This window comes from Plectropomus leopardus, chromosome 3, assembly GCF_026936395.1.
Source record: "Plectropomus leopardus strain MGB_pleo_1.0 chromosome 3, ASM2693639v1, whole genome shotgun sequence".
Lineage (NCBI taxonomy): Eukaryota > Metazoa > Chordata > Actinopteri > Perciformes > Serranidae > Plectropomus > Plectropomus leopardus.
This window is the reverse complement of record NC_142178.1, coordinates 34915780-34943554: the sequence shown is the minus strand read 5'-3', so window position 1 is coordinate 34943554 and position 27775 is coordinate 34915780. Positions and strand designations below refer to the sequence as shown.

General features: G+C 38.5%; 1 protein-coding gene and 1 long non-coding RNA gene across 2 annotated transcripts in view; both read left to right on the top strand.

Annotated features, from left to right (window-relative positions):
* Positions 1-1084: 1084 nt before the first annotated feature.
* LOC121942192 (dnaJ homolog subfamily A member 3, mitochondrial-like) lies at positions 1085-7632 on the top strand. The gene is made up of 12 exons (XM_088074337.1): positions 1085-1336; positions 2720-2856; positions 3082-3165; positions 3287-3496; positions 3699-3851; positions 4840-4987; positions 5144-5208; positions 5305-5440; positions 5940-6048; positions 6533-6627; positions 6735-6858; positions 7439-7632. The coding sequence occupies exons 1-11, from the start codon at positions 1132-1134 to the stop codon at positions 6842-6844; spliced, it is 1452 nt and encodes a 483-aa protein (XP_087930463.1). The 5' UTR covers positions 1085-1131; the 3' UTR covers positions 6845-6858; positions 7439-7632.
* Positions 7633-12545: 4913 nt separating this feature from the next.
* Positions 12546-27775, top strand: part of LOC148190044 (uncharacterized) — a 131578-nt gene continuing 116348 nt past the window's right edge. Inside the window, exons 1-2 of the long non-coding RNA XR_015775850.1 lie at positions 12546-12607; positions 14838-14977. This is a non-coding gene — a long non-coding RNA (uncharacterized LOC148190044). The remainder of the gene's footprint in view (positions 12608-14837; positions 14978-27775) is intronic.

Genomic DNA, 27775 nt, shown 5'->3' with positions numbered 1-27775 from the left:
ATAAACTGCACCTCATGTCATTTAGAGCTCTGTGGCGCCATCTAGTGTTTCTACAGTGCATCAGTAAGGAAGGTGATACCAAAAACACATACTGCATGTACAGAAGTCTGTTTTATAAGATATGGTTAAATTTCAATGTAATTCTTCTCAAAGCATATTTAATAAGGATGATGGTAATCTATGGTTACTTTACTGAGCAGAGCCACAGGTCCAGGGGTCAAAAGTATTAGGGGGCCACCCAGACCTCCGCCTGCAAAATGTCACTAAAATTAAGAAGTAACTTATCACCCAGAAACAGAATTTAAATGATGACACAGAAATGCAAGGAAACCGCAAGGGGACACAAAATGACAACAAAGAGACAAAATAGACAAAGAATGACATAATATGACCCCAGACAAATGAACTATAAACAGACACAAAATGACCCCAAAGAGACACAAAATAACTATAAATATCTAATATTTTAAACAATATTATATTAATAATTATTCATTTTTGTGTTTTTTTTCTAGCTTAAAACATAGTGGCATCATGACAAAAACCTGGCATTTAAAGGATTAAAATTCTTAAAATTAATGAATATTTGATGATTATAAATAGGACTGATGGCTGGTTACAAAAATCAACTCAGTGAAAGTAGAAAATAATATTAATGCATAATAATTTTTTTAAAGCTTGATTTTGATTAGCACATTTTGTGCACAGAGCAATACAAGTGTGTGTAATATTAAAGCGGGCCCCAAGGGGTTAGATGGATGTTTTGGGTTTTTACCCCCTGAACCCCATCCTGCTGATGAGTTAGAAAGGCATTTTTTCTTCAAAAAAAATCAGCAAAATTACACCACTTATCATTTTCAGAACTGTAAATTATGTTTGGAAGGTATGTTTTCTTTAAAACTCTGATAAAACACAAATAATACACTCATTTAAAGTTGAATATTCCTCTCCTAAACCAAAATAATAATAATAATAATAATAATAATAATAATAAAAAACATGACAATGACATGCCTCCCTTTTTGGATTACCCCCCTCATAAATAACGAACAGTCCCTAAGTACTCTAGTAACGTCTATCCGCACATGCGCAGACTGCCGCCGACCCTCTGACACCGGTAGTGACGCGAAAATGGCGTCCTCCGCTGCCCGGCTCACCACACGCTGGTTATCAGCATCCGTTACTTCTGCCCACCGCAGCGGCCGGTTTCTGACTCTCTCCGCCGGACATGCAGCCGTCTGTTCGGCCGCGGTGCCGCAGACACACCGGGGAGGGACGGCGGTCAGCTCGAGCGCCTGGACTCACGGAAATGTCGTGACATTGAGAGGACTGACAGGTGAGACAGCTAACTGTTAGCATAACATCACGACAGTGTCTCACTTCAGCAGCTGTCTGTCTCTGTCCATCATCATCATCATCATCATCATCATCATCATCAACAGTGTGTGTAAATGTGCAGAACCTCCTCGTACAAACGCTGTGATGTGCAGTATGAGAGAGTTCAGCCAGCTAAAGGCTAACATAGTCCTCTAAAGCTAGTTAGCATCGCTACAAGTATGATGTAACATAGAGACAGTGCGCACCATACTGCACCCGCATAATAATGGTACCAATACTACAGTGTAAAAATAATCATTTACAAATTAAAGATCTGCATTCAAAATCTTACTAAAGAAGAAAAAATATTGACAAAATGTTCTTAAAGTACCAACAGTAAAAGTAGTCATTTTGCATAATGGCCCGTTTGTTGATGCATTTGTGTACATGACTTGTACATAACTAGTGTTGCAGCTGGTAAAGCGGGGCTGATTTTAATTACTTCATATAGTACTGTACTGCTACCTGAATCCACAATAATACACGTGACTATATTATCTAACTCTGCAAATTAACAAGTAGCTAGAACTAATAACTTTATACTTCCTATATATATAAATAGATAGATAGGCTATGAAATGCTGTCAAATAAATAGCGATTTTATTGAGTACTTGATCATTAATTTTACTGATTAATTGATTAAAGAAAGTGCTCACATTCTGCAACCCTAATATAGATATATATGTATATACATATACACATGTTTACATCTACAAAGTAACAAGTAACTTCAAATAACAAAGAAATGATACTTGCCACATTCACGTTAATTTTAAGGCATTTTTCATGTAGGGCTGTTGTGTTAAGTGAAGTAGAACTCAGTTGTAATAAATTATTTGAAAAGCATTGTACTCATGCACAGCCAAAAAAAACATGTACGGCACGTGCTGGACTATAGGAAGTTCTGCACACTGCAGCTCCACAAGTGACTTGTGGATGTGTCAAGAAATTGCACATTTTTGTACATTTTTCATGATGTTGACATGTAAATTATTTGAGCAATTGATTAATTTTAGTGTGCTGTGATTCTTCACTGGGTATATAGCAATGTGCAACATTTCAGTGTAAAAGCATTGTTTGTGAGACATTTTAATTAACATGTAGTCCGCTGATAGGTGTACAGGCAGGAACTTTGAAGCAATTTTCTGTTTTTTTGCTGACATGTTATGATCGTTTCATTAATGATGTGTGCACCATGTTGATGTTTAACAGCTAGCTTTTAATGATTCTTTTACTTTGACTATGCATGAAAAACTCCTTGTTTTGAAGTACTGCATCAGCATCTAAACCTACAGTAGTAGTAGATTAAATTCTCCTTTTTCTGGATCCTTTTCTCTGCAGGCTTGAGATGTCCTCATGGCATCACCTGCCGCTCTTTTCACACCAGCAGCAGGTCGGCAAACAAGCAGGACTTCTATGAAGTCTTGGGTGTCTCTCGCACCGCGACACAGAAAGACATCAAGAAGGCGTACTACCAGGTCAGAGAAACACTTCGCTTTTGCAAACTGTTGTTGTACACTTTACTTCAGTTTCTTTATAGGGTCTTATTACAAACAGTAAAGAGAGTTGGTACAACATGGGATGTGAAAATATCTGCAGAGCTGCGATGCTTGATTGTCAGGAAATCTTTAGGAAGAGGTTTGAATCTGATGCTTTTTCATTCTCAGACCTAATTTTTCATATTTCTTTGTGTTTCTCGCCAGTTGGCAAAGAAATACCATCCAGACACCAACCCAGATGACCCAGAGGCCAAAGAGAAGTTTGCCAAGCTGGCTGAAGCCTATGAGGTACAAAAACCAAGCACATAAAAGTGTCAGATAATTTAATTCCATTTCCAGTGATGTAAAAATTCAGGAGAATTAGTCATTAATGACGAGCGGTATCAAATTCAGTTGTTTTTGTGCGAAGGTGCTGAGTGACGAGGTGAAGAGGAAGCAGTATGACACATACGGAGCGGCGGGCTTTGACCCGAGCCGTGCTGGGGCAGCAGGCCAGCAGTACTACAGGGCCGGGGGGAGCAATATAAACCCCGAGGAGCTCTTCAGGAAGATCTTTGGAGAGTTTACAGGAGGAATGGGCTTCGGAGACATTCACAACATGTTTGAACAAAGACCCGAGGTCAGGACTCCCATCATGTAGCATGAACATGTTTTGATACCTGACATTGTTCTACTTTTTTAAATTGCTATTTAAACCTTTTTGTCATTATTTAAGTTGAGAAATAGTTAAATATACATGCTTTAAATGTAACAGATAATCTATGTGTGAAAATCCTCGGTTTCATTGTAATGAAGTACATCAATTCTTTTTGTCTTTCCAGTTTGTGATGGAGCTTACGTTTTCAGAGGCAGCGAAGGGTGCGAATAAGGAGCTGACTGTGAACATTGACGACACCTGCCCGAGGTGTGACGGCAAAGGCAACGAGCCGGGCACCAAAGTGTCTCACTGTCAATATTGCAACGGCACCGGCATGGTGAGTTTCACGCTGAAAGCTGGTAGCAGGGTAGTTAACCAGACCCTTTCACTTCAGGTTCTAACATTTCTATCATTTGGTTTTAAGGATTTCACCACACAGCTTCACTGTGCTGTAATTCAGCCACTGACTCAGTACTTCTAACCACACACTCTAGTTTTAATATACGCAGCAGTCTGAGACGGCTTCATGCAGGCTCGCACCTCAGCTGTGTGTCACGATGGTAACCACGACCTCAAGTGTTTACGCTTTAAGTCTACTGTTTTTTTTTTTTTAACAATACAAGCGTAAAACACAAAATTGATGCTCAATAAAACGCTACTACTTTACTACATCAGTGCAGTTTACAGTGCTTCCTCTGAGACGCACGCGATGCCCTGGAGACTGACTGAAAGGCTGCAGGTTGTAGGGACGAGATTTGAAGAGGAGAGGGGAAAAGGAAGGTGTTTTATTTTGTGTGGTGTGTAAAATGTTTTGAATAATTAACAAAATATTCTAAATGAATAACAGTTTTGACATCGAGAGGTTTGGACTTTATTTTTACTCTGAAATTATATTTTATATTTATATTGAAATTTTATTTTTTTATTTATATTTTTTTATTTTAGTATTTAAAGAGAGAGAAGTTGAGAGAAGTTGTGCCAAACCAAATATCCAGTGAGCTCATTTAAAAAAGAATTAAAAAGGGAGCACATCTCAAGTCTTCAAGTCAAGGAGAAGAAAATACTCACATTTCAATTATTTTTTTTTGTTCACATCACTTTTTCCAAAAGCTTATGTGTTTTGGCACAAATTTATTAGAGCATTCGCAAATGCTTCGGACTTGAGATGTGCTACCTTTTCATTTTTTTTTGGAATGATATTTTTATTTTTACAGAGTGAACTACTGGAAAAAAGCTACCGTTAGCTGCCAGAACAGGTTCAGCTGTGAATAGCGGCCAACCCTCGCCACCATATATCATATCAGTGTGTGTGTCGCCCCCTGCAGGAGTCAGTGAACACAGGTCCTTTCATGATGCGTACCACCTGTCGACGCTGCGGCGGAAGGGGATCAATTATTAATACGATCTGCGCAGTGTGCCAAGGTTCAGGACAGACCAAGAAGAGGCAGACGGTCACTGTACCAGTACCTGCTGGTGGGTTTAGCACCACAAATGAACATATCAGTTATTTGTGTTAAATAGTGAATTTATGCAAACCTGGTTTCACTGCTGTTAACTTGCATTTGCAGAATGTTAAATGATTACAAACACATGTTGGCAAAACTTAAATCTTTTGTGATTTTCTCTAAGGAGTGGAAAACGGTCAGACTGTCCGTATGTCAGTAGGGACAAGAGAAATCCTCATTACATTCAGGGTGAGTATTATTTGTTTTTAAAGTGTTTATTAATTATTGATGTATGAAGCAATATATTGTAGTTTGATGTGTTACATGTGAATTGTCTGCGTGCAGGTGCAGAGAAGCCCGGTCTTCAGGCGCAACGGAGTGGACATCCACTCAGACGTGTTTATATCTGTAGCTCAGGCCATCCTGGGGGGCACAGCCACCGCACAGGGCCTCCATCAAACCATCAGCATATTGGTGAGGGAGAACGAAGGCTGCCTTTTGTCAGAGTTAAAATACTTTGAGACTGTTCTTCCTAACTTAGAATACATCTCAAACTAATATTTCTTTATTTTGAAGAGTCACAGTTTTATATATATAGCACATATATATAAAACTGTATATATATATAAATATATGTATATATATATATATATATATATATATATATATATATATATATATACACACACACACATATATATATATATATATATATATATATATATATATATATATATATATATATATATATATATATATATATATAAACATATATAAACATATATAAACATATATATATATGCTGAATTGGGACCAGATTCCTTTAAATTTACTTTCTGAGGTGTAAAGCAACAGAGCGAATTTAATCAATTACTGTACTTACCTGCAGTTTTGAAGTACTGGCACTTCTATTTATCATTTTACCAGATATTTCTGTTGTCCGTTCTCTGTCTCAAACTCATCTGTGTTTTCAGATTCCTCCAGCTGTCAGGCTGATCAGGTGATCCGGCTGCAGGGGAAAGGCATTCGGAGGATGAACAGCTACAGCTATGGAGATCACTACGTTCACATCAAGATCAGAGTGCCAAAGTAAGAGCTGCAGAGATGCATGTTTGCCAGACTGCTCAGTGAGCCTAGTCTAGTCTAGTTCCAATTTCAGTTATTGCAGTAACTAAATTACTATTTGTAATTTAAATCAAAACTTTTTTATTGTAAATTTAAAAAAAACATTTAATATTAATAAATTTAATATTTAAGGTTAAATTATTACAAAATGTATGACTTTATTGGTCATGTTATGGTGCATTTCTAAATTGTCTAGTGTTTTTTTCAAATATGTTTTCATCTTTTCCATCATTTTAATATATATATAATATATAAATATACATATTATATATATATATTTTTTTTTACAACTTTTGTATTTTTAGTGTTTTTCCCCCGTCCCTGTATGTAAAAACCAACGTGGTAATAAATCTGTTTGTTTCCTGTTGTCCTATGAGTGCCAAGTGGTAACAGTCACACATGATTCAGTCTGCATCATTAAATTGTGTTTTTGGTCTCTTTCCTGCAGAAAGTTGACTCGCAGGCAGCGCTCTCTGTTGCTGAGTTATGCCGAAGAGGAGACGGATGTTCAGGGGACAGTCAACGGTGTCGAGCCTTCTGCAGGTCAGAGTTCAGCTTCAATATTGAGTGAAAACATCACAATAGTCTAGTGATGAGACAGACAGGAGCAGATAGCTTTGTCAGCTGATTCAGTGTGTGTTTGTGTCCAGGAGGGGGCAGCAGCACCAAGTCCACCAGCAGCTCAGAGGAGGGACAGGACAAACAGCAGCAGAAGGAAGAGGGAGGCTTCTTCTCTAAGCTTAAGAAAATGTTTAGCTGACACTCAGGCTGCAGGTGGGAGCTTCAAACAGTCACACAACCTCCGACTTTGTCCTCTAACATTCAGCAGCATTGTACAAACGGTAGATCCAGTGTACCATCTCTGCAGGTACATCTCAAGTTCAATCAGTTTACTTATTAGCAAATTTTGCAAGTCATCGAGGGCTCTGAGGCTGCCTCTGATGACACCAAGGTTAGGCACTTGTAATCTTTGCAGTTTTATTGTGTATGAAGGGATTTATATTCTTCAATATTATTTAAATGTTTTCATTTTATTCTGTTGGAGAAAAAGACATTAAATTAGACTTTTTTCAGGCCAGAAACACACCTTGAAATAAAAGGACTTGGTGTATCTTCAACATCATTATATTCCTGACAATGAGGAAATGCTCTGAAACTGCCAAAAATGTCGGAAAAAAACAATATAACAGACTTGTTTATGGGATATATACATGTCTTAGAGTAGGTGGGGTTCACTTAGGGGAACTGGACTCTTGGTCTAAGTATTTTTGAAATGCCGTCTCTGGCCCTGACTCCCTTTGAGAATCAGCTCCACTTTTATGTCAAACTGAAACTTCCTGTCTTTCCTCTCCAGGTAGAAAACCACAGTAAACACGGTAAAGGAAGAGAGGAAACCCACCGACAGGCCTCCGTGCTGTCTCCTCCTGCTTTGGGGATTGAGCAGGGAGGAGGAAGAGAGAGGCGGAGTGGTATTTGTGTTGACACAGTCACACATTGTTTAAGCTGCGGTTGGCAAACAGGCCACGCAGACGCCAGGTCCACCCACACACCCACCGGCCCGTCACCGCAGACAGGTGCGGAGCCGAGAAACTCAAGAGCTCACTGGAAGAGAAACACGATGGCGACTACAGAGGACTATTGTGGCTCAAGTCTCATCCCTGCGTACTTTGAAGCTGTGCTGCTCAGTGAGTCACAAAGTGCTCTGCAGACAGAAATTCTCTGTCCAATAAAACCAACTAAGATGAAGAATTAAAGGTCAACCTAAATCATAACAACTTGCGTGTATCACCGACATTTTGACGACACTTTTCCGAGGTGCGGTTGAAATGTTTGCGAGTTTCCTTTGCAGTCGCCCTCTTGTCTAAATAGGACACTGCTATGACAGGCACCTAATTTTGAAGGGAAACTTCATCCCTAAAATGACCATTTGTGTATCAGTTACTCAGCTCATGCTGTATTGAATTTATGAAGAAAACTTTGTTTTTCCTGCATGCCTCCACAGTAAAAAAAGAAACAGAGAGAATTTGTGATGAAATGAAGTCATAAGCAAAGTCAAAGCTGAAGTCAAAACTTTATCAAAACATCTCTTAACAAGCTCTCAAAAAACTTGTGCATTATTATCCAAGTCTCATATATCCATATTTATGCTCAGTATTCCCCAAACTGAAAGCTCCTTCTGATCTGGAACTAATCAAAATGTTTAACTTTCATGCTCTCTTCACAGCCAGACTCCATTTATAAAAACAGTCATTTTTACTTCACTTAACACAGGAGCTGCTGATCTACTACTGCCTCAATCAGTTAGCGTGCTTGTGTTTTTGAGTGACTTTGGTGTTTGAAGGGTTAGTTCAGATTCACCAAAGTCTCACAACAGCACAAAGACACTAACTGATTGAGGTAGCGGCAGACCAGCAGCTCCTGAGTTCAATGTGGTTAAATGACTGATTTTGTCAGTGGAGTCTGGCTTTAAAGGGAACATAAATACATTTCACTTTGTGTTCAGTTCCTCTTCAGAAAGGGCTGTATGTTTGGGAAGTACTGAGCTTGAGACTGGATTAATGAGACTTAGATTATACTGCACAAGTTGTATGAGAGTCTGTAAATAGATTTTTTTCAAGAATCAAGAATTTCTCCATTTTTGGATTTTTTTTCGCTCTCTGGAGGAATGCACGAAAACAAATTTGTCTTCACAAATTCAGCGTAATGTGGGGTGAAAAGTTGATATACAAACGGTCATTTTTGGGGTGAAGTATTTCTTTAAAAGAATAAAGCAAAATATTTATTGCTTAAGTAACAAAGTTGCAAAGACAGTTTTATTTTGTCGTCAAACATGAGACTCATTGGATGTTAAAACCTCAAAAGTACACAAAACATCCAGTTCTGTGAAATGCATCGGGAGAATATCATAATACTGTGTGAAGTAACAAGAGGAAGTTGTAACTGGATGTACTCGTTATTATATGTGGTAACAAAATTGCACACTTTAATAAAATGCTAAAGCCATTTTTTTAAACTTTCCTTTTTCATTTATGAGTTTTTGAGGCTCTGTATTTACATTGATTCAAGATTCCCATGGTCATGGAAAACCTGGAAAAGTCATGGAATGTGACAGTCACATTTCTCAGACCTGGAAAAGTCATGGAATTATTAGAAATCATTGAACATTTTTGACAACTTTGACAACCTTCCGTGTAACGTAACATAACGGCAAATTTATTTTCTGAAGCATTGATGTAACCTCGTTCTAATACGCTTCGATGTGCGTCAACATTTTGTTTGTACTTTTCTCCCAGCTTTTCTGAACTCCTCATGTTTGCCAGCATGCCCCAATGTTGGAATCAACTTTTAACCCTTTGAAACCTGCGCAAATTGGCTCGTAAAACATGGAAAAAAAGGCAATTAGCACCTGAACAAGACACGACCTGAAAATTAGCAAGAAATTACAAAAAAAAAGAAAAATGTACAAGAAAATTACCTGAAATTAGCAAAAAAAAGTAAAGTAAAGTAAAAGAACAAAAACAGCAAATTACCTGAAAACAGTGATCAAATAAAAAATAAAATATGTTTTTCTGTAACCCTAATTTTAAATATATTAATTTAAAATATTGTTTCTTGATATTATTCCCTAGTTGTGTGATAATTCTCTAATTATTTGCTCTCTCTCTTTTTTAAAGCTGGTTTTCAGGTCATTTTCTCATCACCTTTCTCAATTTTTTTAAGCAATTTTCGGGACATTTAATGTCGGCTTCCTCATTGCCTTTTTTCCATGTTTTTTGACAGAAATTAAACCAATGTGCTCATGTTGCCAAGGTTTAAGTGCTTTTGAAAGATGTCTGATCCAGGTTCAAAAGGGTTAATCTGTCATGTGTAAAAAACTCCTGGAAAGTCTCTAGAATTTTTTTTCTCAATTATGGGTCCTTGAAAAGTCATGGAAAGGTTTTGAGATGTTCATGAAATTGTTTGTTGGGCCTGTTTTATGTTGTAACACTGAAAGTTGACAGTAGATGGTGATGTGAGGAACGTCATGATTTGGTTCAGCTCTGCTTTAAATCTTTACTCAGCTCTCACACACTCACCCTCCGGCCGTTTGGTGTGTTCAGCCACCCACTTCTTCACAGTGTGCAGCGCCTGAACAGAAGCTTTGTGAGGGTCATCGAGAAGCGTCGCTTCAGAGCGGGATTTTCCAACTGTGCTTGGACTCAACGTGGTCGTTCCCCTCAAACAGGACTTGCGGGGCCTCCCAGGGGGGAGTTATGAAGTCACAGTTATATGGAGAACAGGCCGGTGGCTGTTTTACAAACATCTCCACAGTATATTTCCTGTTCTCCTTCACATGTGGTTTCTAAGTGAAATGTAGATCACTGTGTTTCTAAATCGAGATCTGAAAACATGCAGTTGAATCATGGCTGTTTGATTATCTGCGAGAGCGTCTTAAAGCTTAAATACATAGTTTGGCTGGAAAATGTTTGCAGTTAACCCCTCTGAGACCTGGATCCGCATCACTTTTCTTGTGCTGCACCTTTTGCCTCCCGCAAGTATTTAAACCTTTGAACGCTGAACAAATTGGTTTGATTTCTTATAGAAACATTATTTAAAAAGGCAACGAGCAACTTGGCAAGAAACATCCCGTGCAAATTGCAAGAATTAAAGAGATTTAGGATTTTTAATTTTTTTAAAGCTAGGGGAAATTTTAAAGAGAGCTATATCATAACTGTGTGTGTAACATTATTTTACAAAATTACTTAATTTTGAAACACTTTTTTCTATTTTTCTATTTTTTTTGTTTTTTTTGTTGTTGGTTTGTATGTTTTTTTTTACTTAACTTTTTTAATCTTTGTTTTCTTTTCTTTTTTTCTTTTATTTTCTTTTATTTATTTATTTATTTTTACTAATTTCTTGTTAATTTAAGGATAATTTCTTCTTAAGTTACCCATTTTCTTTCTTCCCATGTTTCTGAAAGAAATCACTAAAAAAGGGTCAATAAATGTGTCAAAAACAATATCTTAATTCTCAAGTCAGGATTACATCACTCACTTCAGTAGCAAAATCTCAAATATGAAATACATAAGAAGTTCATTTAAGGCAGCCTGAGCTTCCTCCTGTCCTCTCTAGGATTTTGGGATGCTACAAATCACCACCGTTCCCTGTCATTACGATGTCATCGTAAGTGTAAATCACTCCTGCTCGCTCATTACAGAGTCCAATGAATGGGTTGCCATGTTCCATCTTACTCATCCTTAGAAATCCTCTGAGGGTGGAAAACCGCGTCGTCTTCGAAGGTTTCCCTTCAAAGTTAAATCCTCTCTGATTTGGAAGGAAATAAATAAGATTGGAGGATTTTATTTTTAGTGAGAAAAGAAAATTTGCCTATATAGTTTCCGTGCATTACGTGCTGTATTTCTACATAAAGCTTCTTTTCTTACCCTTAAAAGAAAGTTTGCATCATACAGAAGAAAGTCAAAAACCTTTTATTGAGCATATATAAACATAAAGTTCAACAAAATGTAATAAAGTGAAACACTTTGAAGTCTGCCTCGTGCAGAACAGATTGTGACAGAAAAAGCTTCACCTCAAAAACAAGATAAAGTGGACAGTGAGCCATGAAATGCGATTTATTTTTAACCCCAACAAAATCAAAGACATTTAATGGCCTAAATGGAGGCGTCAAGTTTTCATAACCAGAATTTTGTCAGGTTATGGATGACAGAATGACGTAAAAGACCTCACTCTCAGTTTTTAGGTTTATCTACGAGTTTTTCTGTGTCGGACCATTCCTCTTGGTGAATATCCCATGGCCAGCAACGGTTATTTAAACAGTAAACGATAATAAAAAATCATGTCATACTGCTACTATATTTCACATTGTGAATTCTCCATGTGCGATTGGCGTGAATATATATATATTTGCATCTTATTCATACTATTTACATTTTTCTTTTTGCATTATTTATCTTGTACATACCTTGATTTTATATCCCTCTGCTAGTGTAATAATGCAAAATTGTTGGACTAATAAAATCATATATCTTATTTGATCTTATCTTAGATTTTTTCAGGGCTAAAATCATCACCTGATGTATGTTTTTCTTGTAGTCTACACCAGGCAAAAATAAAATAAAGTAAAAATAAAATGAACTAAAATAAAACATAACAGTGGAGGCTGGTTTGGGTGAGGTTATGGGTAAAAAATATGTAAAAAAAAACCCCTCACAATAAACTGACCTGAGGAGCCTCTATCTCTCTGTTTTACATAGGAAGCCACACCAAATTTAATTCACACTTTTTAAAGACTACAAAAAATCTATGCAAAAACAATCTAATCATTATTCCAAATGTTCTAAGATAAAAAAAAAAATAAAAATAAATATTATCAGTTGTTTAGGGTACTTTAAAAAGATTATTCCCCTAAAAATGAAAAACCTCCCTCTGTACAACATGGTACAGTCCACAGTCCCTCCTACCATAAAGCCCATTGGATGCTCTCACTTCCTGCTTTGCAGTTTGAACCCACAATGACCAGCAGGTAATGCAAACAAACATTTCTAACTAAATGCAAACATTAGATTAATTTGGATTTAATGTGTTGTATATAATTGTATTATGATTGTGTGTGTGGTTTTTCCAACACGGTAAACGTTGACAGCACTGAAATATGAAGAAGTTCTGGTTATTAGCAGGTTTACATGCTGAACTCCATGAATTTACCCAGCTAGCTTAGCCTCAGGCTTTATAAAGGCCTCTAAAGTCTGATTTCATTGTGTATGCACATTGTAACACAGTTTTCTTTTTTTATAGTTTAACTGAATGCATGTTACATGAGGGTACAAATAACATTTGACCCAAAACCAAGATTGGCACCAAGATAAAACCAAATCCCTGAGAAGCTAACAGTTAGTTATTCAAGGCTTTTAACCGCTTGCTATTCAGATACAGAGCTTTACATTATGTTATAGGTTGTATGGGAACAGACAGAGGACAAAACTCTTTACACGATTATGAAGTGACAGATTTTGTCCCAGAAAGCCAGTCTTTACCAAAGTTGATAAAAGGTAATTAAATGTTGGACACAGCTACCAACTTAAAGACTTTATTTGAAGCTGTCTGGCCATAAAGGCAAAGAGCCCATATAGACTCTCAGCTATACAAACGGATAAAAAGCTTTTGTCTGCCAATCATGTGTGACTGACGGCTGGTTGCCGGGAGTAACTGGGAAAATTAAGTAAGGCATCATGGGGAGTTATAATAGACTTTAGCGTTATAGTCCAAACAGCCTCACAGGTTCTCACAGGGCGACACAAAAAGGTCAAAAGCTGAGTGTCGGGGCTAATTGGAGTTACAGGGTGCTCTTGTGTTAATGTTGCAGGCAGATGGATAATTATACTCTGAGGCCAACAGTGTCGTCTGTGTGGTCAAAAGGCAGTGATTGAAACTCTAAGAGCACATTGAAGGTGCCTGTTTGTGACAGGAAGCGCTGTTTGCATTGGACTGAATGAATATAAGTCTTGCAGCTGGTGACAGTGTGAGATTTAGTGCCCTTGAAGCCTGGAAGCAGCCCATCCTAAGCCTGGTTTACCAGGATTATTCACTGGTGCTGTTGGTCTGTCCACTGGGAACAGGGTTTTGTTTTATGTGGAGAGCGCAAAGCCTGGGATTTGTCCACGTTCCCACTGGCTTCGCTGGGTCTTGAGGAGGACACTTGAGGTTACAGATGGGGCCTTAAACTTCTCGTCCCTCATATGAAGAGAGGCGCAGGGGCTGAGACCAGGAGGGTGAATAATCCTTTGAATTGGCCAGAAACCAGAAACTCTACACACAGGAATCTTTATCTGGATGCACAGAACACATACACAAATCATCAGGGTTTTATCTTTCAGCGAGGCAAGTGCGGACTCGTTTCTCAGTGGTTTGGTTTAATCTGCAGTCTGCTATCTAATTGCACAGTTCATGTTCGAAGTTTGGGGTTTGACTTCTGCTGGAGCCACTTCATATTTACAAATCTGTGAACACATGGAACTGGATGTTGTGTTGGATCCTCTTTGCACATTGTATTAAAACGAGTTTTGGGTGATCAGATAGCAGCTGGATTGTGCTTGACCACCTTCACGCTTTATCTAATCTAATCTAATCTATGGATTGAACACCTGTTCAGTGCAAACTTTTCCGTTCAAATAAGGTTTCCAATAAGCTTTTATATTGTGGCTGAGCTGACAAATTTGTTTTCAATCACCAGTGAGGGGAACTCCTGATTCGGCCAGTGACCATGATGATTCAGTTTAGTTTGAGTCTGATGGGGGCGGCTGCAGAGGTGGTAACACAACTGCCAGAACAAATGTTGGCGTTTTAAGTTTCTGAAAACCACAGATATGGAACATTTGTGTGTAATTATGGGCTGTGTAGAGCGGGTCGTCCATTAATGGCTGGGTTTGTGTTTAACCCGAGGCTTCACTAAATCACTAAATTCAATATATAAATACAGTCCATTGATATTTAAAGCTTTGTTCAGTCATGTGCTGAGCATCTCCAGCTCCAGACATTTAATGCTTCATTGTCTTTTAAAAGTTATCCCCAAGTCTGTGTTTGTTGTTTTGTCTTAATTATCATAACACTTATTTTAGTCTTTTATAGCACCTTCATTTTTGTATGTTTTACATTTGTTTATCAATACAGTATGCTATATAATCTGGTTGTTATTTATGCGTCGGTGTGCTACGGTCTGTTCTATTCTCTGTTCTTATGATATTGTATCTTTACAGGCTGCAGAGCGGCATACTTGCTGCTGGCAGGCATCAGAATAATGCTTAAAGACTCTTTGGCAGGATGGATACTCGCTTCAGATCCTAATCTACCAAACCACTGTGGCCCACGTGTCCTCGCAGAGAACCTCATATTTAAGGTATGACCTCTCCTTTTTTATTTGTTGTACATGTCATTTCTCCTGATAAAAGCATCAGCTCCCAGGTTCTATAAAAGTCTGAGGATCTGGTTTATGAAACTAGTCATCTGAGCGCTTTGAGACTGCACAGCACAGAAAAAAAGGCAAGAGTGAGTAATCCAAATCAGATTAGCCGGTGATTCATGCTGCAATCACAGCTTCCAAACTCGCATTTTTTTTTGGACCAACGGTTATTGGCATCCGGGGACTGAAGGCCATAATCACAGGGGATAGATGTGCACCAAGCAGCAGGCCAATGGAGAGATATTTCACTCCTGATCCAGTAACCATCATTCAGCCGGAGTGTGTGTGTGTGTGTGTGTGTGTGTGTGTGTGTGTGTGTGTGTGTGTGTGTGTGTGTGTGTGTATATGTGTGTGTGTGTGTGTGTGTGTGTATGTTTAAGGCTAAAGGGTAACATTGGTTCCAGCCTGTTTCCCATTTCCTCTCAATCAGAAGAACCTCTGGTCCAATTTCACCCTCCCCTTCCTTCCACCCCCCCAATCCTCAACTAATTAGGGTTCCAGATCACTGCCACATGCATGTGGCCGACTGCAGTGTGTGTGTGTGTGTGTGTGTGTGTGTGTGTGTGTGCGTATTTATGTCCATCTCAAGGGGTCAAGGAGATGTTCCTCTCCTCACCAACTATTAAAAGGTTGACCCCAGATTTGGAGTCAGATTACTAGATTGCCAAATGTTTTCCATCTGGTCTTTCCCGATCAGTCTCGAGCTGACTGGCTGATGTTCTGGTTTGGCCCCAGCCCTCCAGCTCTCGCCCAAAACACAATGACATATAGCACACATACAGATGACCTCATGCCTGGTAATGTTTTTCAGACGTTTCCCTCAGATTTGTAACGCTGACTGAGAAGCCTGTTCGCTTTCAACCCAGCTACCAAATCTGCCCGCCTGCAAAAACATATATTTGAGGTTTTTGGTTTATAGTCCTGCTGTGAGAGGAGAAATATCTGGGTGGAATCACGGGTTTCCGTGGTTGGATAATTATTACATAAAACCTGCGGCCCTTTAAGCAGTTAGCCTCTGGGAGACCATCAGTTTAGCCAAAAACAAAATGTGCTGAAATGATTTGGAACTGGACAGAGGCAGCTGTGTATGCGTGTAAATTCATAAAATATATTTATTACATGGAGATTTATACCTGTCATTTATTCTAAATACAGAAAACTTCCATAGCTCTTTTCTGTTGTTTAAATTATTATACCAGTGTCAGGGCAACTTTTAGCTCTTTCACCACATATTCTGATTTCTGCACTTTACTTTTTTTGCTGACCATTTTCATTTTGAGGCTTTACAGTTTCTGACTTTTGGATTTATTCTTCATACTACTTTGGTTGTCCATTGGTTTTCATGTATTTTTATACAGTTTGAAATTATGTAGCAGTTTTGTGCGACTTGAAAGGTACAAGGCAGATTTATTAGTCATTTTTTAAACAAAGATGAAATAATTAAAGTAAAATGTGTCCTTAATCCTGCTACATCTTTGGAGTTTGAGGATGAGTTGATTAAAATCACCAGCTGCTATAAAAATTCCATCCGGTTGCTCAGGCATGTTGCTGCTGATGGCATCATAAAATTCCTGCAGTGCAATTTGCATTTGAATTTGCATTTGAGTCTTGTGTCCTGTCGGCTCCGTACAAGGTCCATCCATCAAGTGCAAAAGCTTGATCCAGGATGTTAGGTGTCAACCATGTCTCTGTGAAGATTGCACAGATCAGTCTCTGATCTCCCGTTGCTGAGTAAGCCTCAGTGGCATCTCATCCACTTTATTCTCCTGTGACCGGGCATTAGTCAGAAGAAGGCTTGGTAGAGGAACACTTCTCAGACCAAGTTGAGTCAGCCTTGCCCTGATGCCGGCTCTCCTCCCTCTCTTCGTTTGGGGCTTTCGGTTTTGTTTCTCCCCCCTGGTCTGACTGGCCGCTCAGTGTATGCTGTTGATGGGGATCCAACTTTTACCTGATGTTGATAAGTGCTTCTCTATCGTAGCAAAGTTGTGCTTTAGTAGAAAAATGTAGCAAAAAAGTAGCAAGGATTTGAGGAGCTACTGGCTGCTGCATCTACATGTGCTGCCATTGTGCTTAGTTGGGTAACACAGTTTAAAGGTTGTCTGTCACTGTTTGTAAACACACTTACCAGCAAAAGTAAAAGCAGAATCCCAGATTAAGCCTCCTTCGACGTTACGCCTTCCTTTATTAGTTTTTTTTTCTTTTTTTTGGCGCAGTGTTTCTTGGATGCTTGCTGTTTACAGTCTGCCAGCTGGCTGCTTCCTTTTCATGAAGCTCCGACCTTACCTGAGCACTGTGAGGGTACATCCCTATAATTATGCCAAACACCAAAAATAAGTAATTTTTCAATTTCTTACTTGTAACTTTTTTTTATTTTTTTATTTATTTTTTTTTTTACAAAAGAAGTAATAGAAAGTGATTTTAATATAACATAACTCAGGTCTTCTCTTGCATTTTGTTATTCATTACAGTTTTTTTTTTTTACACTGAATCATTCATACATTGCATGATTATTTATATATGCGTAGTGGATTAAATCAGTGGTGTACTCTGTTGTACAAATGGTGTTCTGAAGTTCGTGTAGCCATCTGTGTATTGTACTGCAGATGCATGCATGCTGTCATGTGAAGCATATGTGACTTTGTTAGTTACACACTTTTTCAAAGGCACACATGTACATTTCTACACCTCTGCGTGTGTCAGGATCTAAACATCGTCCGGTTTGCTGACGAGAGAGAAGCTGACCAGACTGCACTGCACACACACTAATCATTCAGTGAAGGAAAATCCCCCCTGCCGTCTCTCCCACCCTCTCGCTACCCCGGCCGGTCTCCTCTGGTGGGTTTTCTCGGCCTCACGGCAAACAAACCCCGCTATAAATCATACAGTGGTTAGCAGCATGGTCAGCAACGAGCACAGCATGGAGTATTATTATAAACTGCAGCCACTTATGGTAAATGTGGCAGCTGTTTCAAAATGGGACGGAAACAGAGTGTGTGCACGAGTGTGTGTGTTTGAAGAAGAAAGCCAGAGTGAAGCAGTACAGACATTAGTATTGTTCCATGTAGAGCAGCTACCAGATGAACCTCAAAGAAAATAGTTCAACGCTTTGACTCATTCCCTTTCTTCCTAAAAGTTACATGAGTAGATTGATACCTCCAAAGCTGACCAATAGGCATGTTATATCTTGTTTTTTTGGGGGGTTGTACAAAAAATAGAGCGTAAAAGTGACAAGTTGTGTTTTTACAGTGGTTAAGGTATAGAACTATTTTTTGTCTGGGAGGAATGACTTTCTGCTCTTCTTTACCCCTCTGTTTTTATAATTTAATTTTATAGATTACACAAACAAGATTTGATAATTAGTGATCTTTACAGGTGTTGCTTGGTAGATCTTTTTTCCCTTACCAAAGAGCCATGCTATCTTTTCCCCCTGTTTCCAGTGTTTATGCTAAGCTAAGCTAACCGTTTCCTGGCTGCATATAACTCTCAGCAAGAAAGCAAATAATAGTACTTTAAAATGTCCAATTTAAGGTGAGGTTTTCTTGTCAATTATTTGATGATGCATGCAACTCTGGTAAAAGATTGTTGAGTCTCATTTCCATGTCATCAAATATCGACACTTTGGGTGCACGGTTATGTCTGACTACAAACCCGTAGCATCAATATTTGACTTTCTCCAGAGTTGCATACAGCTTCTTAACTATATTTTTCATTTTTGGGGATATATCCTTTTTAAAATGAATGATTTCTGTAGCCTTCCGACTGTGTGTAATAACTTAAAACACTTATGATGAAGTGTTCAACTTCATGCTTATTCACAAAAATTCCAGCCAGTTAAAACTGAGGATTCCCCATGGTTTTAGTGTCATGTCTTTCAACTCTTATTTATGCTTTTTGAAACGCCATAAACTGTCATTATGACTCAGCAAGAAGATAATTTGTTTATTGCTTTGGCTTCATAAAAAATATCTTGATTCTAGCAGATAGATGCTGTAATCAGAGATTTCCCTAACTGAGCAGCGTAGACGTCCTTTGGCAGCTCTCTCTGCCAGAGAAAAGTAAAGACAGAGTGCAAACAAATGTAGCTGAGCGGGCGGGTGGGGTCTGTTTGATTTATCGTCGCTGCAAAGAGCCAGAACTGTTCTGTTGGGTCAGGAACGCAACCCAACCCCATCTGATTGTTCCCATGCTGCAGGTGTGGTTCTGGTCCAATCTTTTTTATTTTTTTAAACATTTATTTAACCTTTATTTAACCAGGACAGTGAATTAAGAACTAATTATTTGTAATCACAGTTTGGCCAGAGGCAATTGCGGAGTATGAGGGGAAAGAAAATAGACAAAAGGATAACAGTTGGCTGAAGCTGGAAGGATTTTGAGACTGCAAATATAATTTGCACAAAAGTAACGGCATCGACAAAGATAGAGCCAAAAGCAATAAAGCACATGCAGAGAGAAGTTAATGATCATTTAGCTGAAAGACAGATGCTCCTTTAAATGTTTTTGAAAGAATCTTTGATTGATAAGAGAGAATTTAAATCATCCGCTCTGAGTTTTTCTTTACGACTTATTTGAAAATAGTTGCATTTAGTGACATCAGTGAGCTGAAACAAAGAGTGACAGAGGGAGTTTTTAACTCTGTGGAACTTTGGCAGGATGCGACAATAAAACTTTTCACCATTTATTCTGGATTTTAGTGCTCTATTATGCAGATATTAATGATAAAAAAAAGCTTTGTCTCCAGCAGTTCTCATTAGGGGTGAGTTGAAAAAAATCAAACTGCATAAGAATTGTGTTTCTGAATCCATTCAGATATCAGATTTTGAACTGCCCTGTGATTCGTGGACAAACCATTGTTACTACTAAGGCTACAGCCACCCCAAGTTTAAGTCTTTACCTTTTGTTGTAATTCAGAAGTCTAAAGGCTGATTTGCAGTTGTGATTGGCACTTGCTGAGACTATGAAGTAACCTAGACAAGTGGCTTATACTGTGGTGAGCATTTAATACTTGCAATTACAAATCCAAAACACTAGTGGTGGTGGGTTTCCTCTGTTGCTGTGTTGTGTTTCAGTGAGATGAACTAAAGTTTGAATGATTGAACTTAACAGATAAAACACATATAAACTATAAACTCTGTTTATGCTGCTATACTTGTATATAATATATTAACTGGTGCAATGCAAACCTCCTGGATTTTGCACCCACCACATTGCACCATATTGCACAAATGTAAATATATATATATATCGTATATATGTATAAACATGATGCCTTTTAAAAAAAAATATTTCTATTAATTTAATTAATTCTATGTATATATATTTTTATTCTGTATTTTGTCTTTGTTCTTCTTATTTGCACTGTGGGCATGGAGAGAAACTTATTTTTGGTTCCTGTATGTCTAACAGATGAAGCAGAATTGGCAATAAAGCTGACTTAGACTTGACTTTGACATATAAAACATGTCTTAATAGTAAAAAAATAAAAGACATTAAATAAAAGTACAAAGTTTGGCTCCATTATAACTCACAAAGTTATGAGGCCCGAAACAAATGGAACATTCAGCAAAGGTAACATTACAAAGTTCATTATAATTCACAAAGTTCACCAACAAAACAGTTGTCTTACACTAAACATGTTCTCCCCACATGTGAAACAAAAGTGACCTTTTGCATTGCATGAATTATCCTAGTGGCTCGCGGAATTTCCCTTCTTAAATGATGCCAGAATCAGTCACACACGTGACTTAAAATCATATTTTGCGGGGGCTTTATTGTCTTCACAATTTATTGTTTGTTTTCTGTGAAATTAAAGTAGGCTAAATAAAAGCTTTGTTTCTACTGAAGGAAATGGTTTTTGCAGTTTACTAAAATAAATAGAAGGTCTGCGTCGCCAAGAAGTACAGTAAAATTTTAGTTGGGAGGTGCTCATCAGGTGTACAGCCTCATGAGGAAATATAAATGCAGCTTAAAACACAAGTGAATGGTTTGGCACAAAAGCTGCCGTAGTAAGACCCAGAAACTACAGCCTCTTTTCTATTGGCTGAGTTGAGAATTGCGGCAGGCCAGTTGCGTGTGACACGTTTGTTTGTCCTGTCAGTGGTTAAACTTGTATCTGTGTGTCATTTTAGAGTCTATTTTTGATGAAAAAGTTGGAGAAAAGTGGGATTTGATGTAGAGATTGCTGGTTGATTGATTAAACAGAGACTGCAGAAATGTTCTTGTCCAAGTCTTGATTTGGATTTATATATTAAATCTTAATGTGTTCTCAAAAACATCACTGCAGCGCTTGAAAGAAACAGGCTAAATAAAAGCTAAAATAGTCTCATGTTTTCAAGAAAAGCAGAGTTGTTTCTATCTATTTTGGTGACTCCATCATTCTGCTTTGGGCTTCCCTCCATTTTCTTGTGATAATTACTGGACTCAGAAAGAAGCGATGTGCCAGTCTAACCAACGCTTTGCGGCCTGGCATCCAGAACGGATGGGAATCTTCCTCACTTTGCCTTCGAATTGTCTTTAATTACAGGAACACGCGAGTGCAAAGAGTTCAGGCTCTATAATTACTTGGAATGGAAATAGAGTCACTTTGTGTTATTCTGAATAGATTATTTAAGACAAAGGTGTCAGAATGCCTGGTAAAAATACAGTCCTCTTACTTTCTCATTTTGGTAGCTGAACTCTGTCATTTGGCTGTTGGCTGTGTATAAATGTTGAAGTTGCTGAAAGGTCACGAGTTTAAATTGTCAACACAGTTTAGGGAAGTGTCCAGCTCGTGTACAGTGACCACGTTTGGACTGAGCTGTCCTCGAGGTCTCAGCCTCGGAAGTTTCTAAATGTGCTCTAAAAATATTTTTGCGCTGAACACTTGTTTTTCATTTTTCTGTTTCTTAAACAAAGAAGCTTACGCATAGATATATGTCTTGTTCAGGTTCAGGATCAGGTTCAGGTTGCTTTATTTGTACCTGTGGGTAAATTTGGTTTGCAGCATAAAGTGCAAAGCATCCATTTAACACAGTTTTCAGACACCACAGACAACATACAGGATAAAACATGACAAGATGATAAAAGATGAAATATAAAAAAGATAGAATAATTAAAGTACCCCAGTACTAATGTTAAATAAATGGCAATAAAAACACTAAACTACAAAACCAAACCTTTAATAAAAACTATCTAAAAACTGAATAAATAAATCATAAATACAGGCTCCAAAATGATCTTGTGCATTGTACAGTTTTATGCAGTCTTCCTTCAGCTTGTTCAGCAGTGTCATATACTGTATCTTACATATATCTTTTAATCTTGTAGCTGTATTTTCTCTTTATGTTGCCAAATCGTAGGTCAGGGGTCAAGATCACATGCAGAAAAACTGTGTCAGGAGTGCAGACTAAAACAGAGGCTTGTATCGGCTGAAGAATAGTTATCATTGATAACTGTACCATGCAGCTCTTTCCTGAATTTAAGTTATTTTTCTTCACCAGATTCACATTTTGGGTCATTTTGAATAAACACAGCCTCTCTGAGCGTGGGAACTATACTCACTCTGTGGGTCAGTGTGGCCTTTAACAACCTTGTAACCCTCAAAATGACCATCTTACCTCTGACTCATGTCCTGAGGAGTCGTACATCATTTTTTTATGTTGGGAAAAAAAACGAAGCTTAAGCACACATCAGTCACTTCAGGGGCGCCAGCAGTTTTATTATGAAATAAATATGTACGTGAACTTTTAAATAATATATCAACCAACTGCTGTATCAACAAACCTACGGTGGATGGTTGGGGTGCAGGATACAACATGGACATGACCTCACAACTATAGTGATAATTTATTATTTATCAAAGAAAATGATTTAAATTGTATGTTAACTTATTTTTAATGTGACTCTATTCACCTTTTTAATGGCATGTGAGTGGTGCTGTACAACATAACGGGTATTAAACCATCATTACAATCTTAAAGTTATAGCTTAAAGTGAAGACTTCCTAAAAAAATGAATATCAGACTAAACGGACTCCATATTGAGAATAGGGCCCTTGCCTTTGGCGCTACATTTTTTTCAGTCATCTAACTTCCGCATTTCTCTGCAAAAATGCCTCACTGTGCTGTGCACTGAATTACAGGTCAGCTGTAGCGTTAGTCAGAGTATGCATAAATGCATATAAACAGGAATAAAAAAAACATTTTTTTTTTAAAATGAAAATGGACTGACATACCTCTCTTTGCTGAGAAACAGAAACCTGATGCACTGCAAAATGCCAGAAAACTCTAAAACAAAGTGAATTTCTTGGTATGTTGGAGGCATAATGACTGAGTCTGCATCCTCCTCTGCCGTTCATGACCATAATGTTTAGACTGTGGTGCGACTACCACTCCGCTATGGCCTCCCCAGTCACTATGGCACAGAAAATACAAACACTCTGAGCACTTGTGGTTTCAGTGTTTACCATTCAGTGAGTATATGTGTGTATCTCTTCCTTAAGACCACTCTAAATGTCACTGGTGTAAATGGAGGGTGTGAGTGTTTCAAGCTTGCGGGCTTCTCTCTGACTCGATCAAAGTGTGTGTGCGTGTGTGTGTCTCTATAGGAGCGGTACAAGTTGAGGTTAAGAGGGTCCTGCTCCCTCTCTCCCGCCCTGTCAGTTTTACAGCAGACGCCTGCCTTAATCTCGGCCCTGCATAGCGCTCAGTTTTTGTTTGGGTGAAATATACACAGATGTTGACACCGCAGTGTAAACTGGACTGAAAGTCCACAGGGGGTCATGTCAAGGAGGTGAGACGTGCGAGACTGCAGCTGCTACACTTCAAGCTGACTGTCTTTCCTGGAGATATCGGACTTTACAGTTACACACATTCACACCTTGGAGCTACTGTGCGACAGTCGGTCACTGAGTTGAGTCCCTTGCTCAAGGACAATTTGATAGAGGCAGAAGTATTCAAACTGTCCTCTAAAACTGTTGCATTATTTCTTACAAAAGACGTTTATAGCATGGTACACAAATTCACAAGAGAGCAACATTCTTATGCTCACTCTGATGGCTTTTACAGCTGTGGAAAGTCAAGTTTAAGTACTAAAAACCCAAAGAGTAATGAGTGTGGTACTGATGATGTGGAAATAGGCAACCGAGTGCCTGCAGTCTGTTCCAAGTGGATAAAATAAGCAGTTGGTTAGAGAACACCTTTTTTAGGGGGGCTGCTGTTATAGAGCTGGCTTTAAACCGTGTTTCTGCACGACTGGAACAAAATGGTTTCGTCTGTCGTCTGCCCGAAACATTCATAAAATCTGATTGTTTATTGCATCATCATACACAATGTGGATTTGTTGGAGTCGCTGGCTTTATTGTTTACAGTGAAATGCCTTTAGGTGGTATAAATGTCAAGCAACAAGTTGCATTCTTTTTTCTTTTTTAACGTCTATTGTTTCGGTATAATTATCATGAGACCAGAGATGGAGAGAAGTAATATATCTAATGCCAATGCTCTCTTAAGTTTTCCTCCAAATTCAAAACATGTTTTTCATAAGTCATATTGCTTCCTGTCACATAAACAAAGTTTCTCCTTTGATGATGTTACCTCAAAAGTGTATAAAGATGTTGGAAGTGTTTTTTTTCTGCTTTATTATTCTCTGCCATGGGTGAGCCAGAAGGGGATCATGCATTTGGCTGCATATGTGCATGTTTGAGTGTGTGTATCTGTTTGTGCGCTGCTAATTTCACAAATAACACCGTGAGCGGCTCTGTCTGGTCACGTTCCTACCTGACGCCATATCATGCAGACGTGAACGGTGGCTATTGGCATTGGGATCTTATGTCAAAAGCACTTTAAGAGTGGCGGTATTTTTCCGATTTTGCAACAGGATGGCATTTCAGAATTGGGGCGTTTTGCTTGCCTAATTTTGAAGAATTGCAGATTTTGTTAGTTTTCCTTTATATTTGTGCTCCTACTCTGAGCACATAAGCAGACCATGTAGTTAAATGGTCTTTTTCGGTCAGTTTTTATTAGGGTTTTTTAATCACATTTTTATTTTGTTGTGCTGTAGCCTACAGACAAAGTTGATACACACCCAGAAATCTCAGATCTTTCATGATATTAAATTAGCTGCAGAGTGTTGGTCAAAAGCTGTCTGTTCTTTTAGGCCTTAACATAAGGACCATTTGTGTGTCTTTCTCTGTCTCTCTGGTCCTCCACTGGACGCCCACGGTCTGCTCTCTCCATCCCCTGGCTTTGGTCAGTCCTGTTGGGCCGTGAGGTTCCAGACGTGCAGCCGGTCTTGACCGGAAAAGGTGAACTCAGAGCAGCACTATTTCAGCAGGGGGAGGAAGAAGGCTCGCGTCTGTCGTGTGTGTGCTTGATATGAGCCTGTGTGTGCTTTTGTGTGTTTTGTCAACACATCAAATGGCCAGAAATGACCCTTTACATGCCCCCCGCATCACTGAAAACCTAATTAACTGCAGTATTGGTCCACATGTGTTTAAATTACACAACATCTAGCTGGAAGCACTGCTCAAAGCTGTGATGCAGTTTTGGCAGGAGTAACGGGGCCTGCGGTGGAGGACAGGGAGGTGGGAGGTGGGGGCCGGGGAATAAGCTCTGAAACCTGGCCCAACATTTCGACATTTCTTCACTGCCTCTGCTTTGGGGCTTGTTAAGTGAAACAGAGGAAGGTGGAGCGGGGGATACGAAACGAGAGGCAGGAGTGAGTGGGAGTGCATGAGTGAGTGGTTGAGTAACTGAGTGAGATGAGATGAGTGAGTGAGAGAGAGTGAGAGCAGGAAAGTGTTGCAGTGTTCGGAGAGAGCGGTGCTGATTACAACATCAGTCTCCATTTCCTTCACAGAGAAAACACTCAACCATCAGAACAAGAGTTCATGTCGCAGGCATGTGTGTTCGTATGCATACCTGCACACACAGCAACAGAATACTTTCATTTATTTATATTATATTATTTATACAAATAATCTGTTCCAAATGTGGTCAAATATTTTATTTCTGATCTATTACACACTTTTTTCTAAATATTTTATTCTTGCTGATTGAGAAGATAAAAATGCAGCTACGCACCATTACTTGTACACTTTTTTTTTTTTTTTAAATGTTATTGTATATTCAAAAACATACAAAGTAAAGACATACAATGTTTCGTAAAGGATGTAAACTCAATTCAACTACAAATACAAAATAATGGTCAACCTAGAGGAAGAAGGTTAATAAAATTAAACTTATAAATCAAACAGCAGGCACAAAATTAGAAAATGGAACAACTACATCGTGATCCAAATGTAAGGACCATCATTCTAGTATCATTTTTGACATGAAATGAAATGACATGTTGGTTTAAAAAGTCAAAAATGTAGTAGTCGATACCAATACCAGTGAAATTCCACAATATTTGATTGTCAATTTAATACGTTATAGAAGAGTAACAACAAAACAAACAAAAGAACAATACAAAAATGCATGCTACTTTAATAAAACATTTAAATTTAATTAAAATTTTTTCAGTGAATCTGATGATGATCTCCCGCAACACTAAGCACTAATCTCTGTGTGAGATTTTGTTGGTTAGAAAAAATATATTCATATATATCCTGCAATGAATCAACATATTTCTCCTCCATTGTTGTTGTTGTTCAGCACTTGTACTTCTAAGATGTGACAGTCGGTCTTCGTGTTAGGCTTTTTGAGCCGCCCCTCCTCTGCTGTGATTGAACGGCTGTGTAAAAAGTGACAGTGGCACACAGTTATCATGTTTTTTCAACTCTTAGTGACAAGGAGTAAACACCACCTGAGCAGCTCTCACGGTGGAATAGAAGCTGAGCGCCTCGTCACGCTGCTGGCGTTTAAGCATGTGCAAACACACTGCACTTGCATTGCAAAGACTCAACAAAATATGCTAAAAAAAACGCATTTCTTTTTGACGAGTCAGGGCGGAGCTGTTTCTGCAGCTGCACTTGTCACCATCTTCCATGTGTTGTTGATGTTCTTCCGTGCCGGTATGCATTTTTCTTCTTCCTTTGGCGTTTACTTATGGGCGTATATGCTTCGCCGATCAGTTTGTAAGAATTGTACAAGTTTTAGAGAAAAACGGTTATCATCATGTTTTAAGAATTTTGTCAAAAAAGTATCAGTTCTTATGACAACTCTACTTGACAAACCATCTGAGAAATGATGTATCTTACAGTAATGTCAGCTGTCACTCAAATGAGGCTCACAAATGCGCCAAGAATGAACAGAATAATGTCAGATGGACAACATCGTTTTGGATTCGACTTTTCTGTACATCTCTATAGACTCGGTCCTGTTACTCACCTTTTGAAACCCATATTTAAACTATGATCACCACATTGTTTGCACCTTTTTACACTTAAATAACTTGTCGAGATGCAAGAAAGAAAGCAAGAAAGAGAGAAACAGGGTGAGAGAGGAGAAAAATGTGTTGCATACTGGACACAGAGGGGGTTATTTTTCTCCTGTGTTGTAACAGCTGTGGTGCTGCAGAGACAAAGTCATCACCACATATTAATGCATCGCTGCACTGGGCCTTCATATGATTGAGGTGTTGATTATTCTGATTGCACATGAGGAGAGACACACACACACAGGAACACACACTTTAAGAGTTAATGTTTATTCGGTGCACATTCCACCAACTCCCAGCAGCGGATGATTTTGGCTCCGTAAATGGAGCGTGCAAAGGCTACATGTTAATTACTCGCCAAGATCCAAAGAGGGAACGTCAGAA

Coding starts and splice junctions, on each gene's coding strand:
- LOC121942192 (XM_088074337.1), top strand. CDS start 1,132: ATGGCGTCCTCCGCTGCCCGGCTCACCACACGCTGGTTATCAGCATCC. Junction 4,988..5,143: donor CACTGTACCAGTACCTGCTG/GTGGGTTTAGCA, acceptor ATTTTCTCTAAG/GAGTGGAAAACGGTCAGACT. Junction 5,209..5,304: donor AAATCCTCATTACATTCAGG/GTGAGTATTATT, acceptor GTCTGCGTGCAG/GTGCAGAGAAGCCCGGTCTT.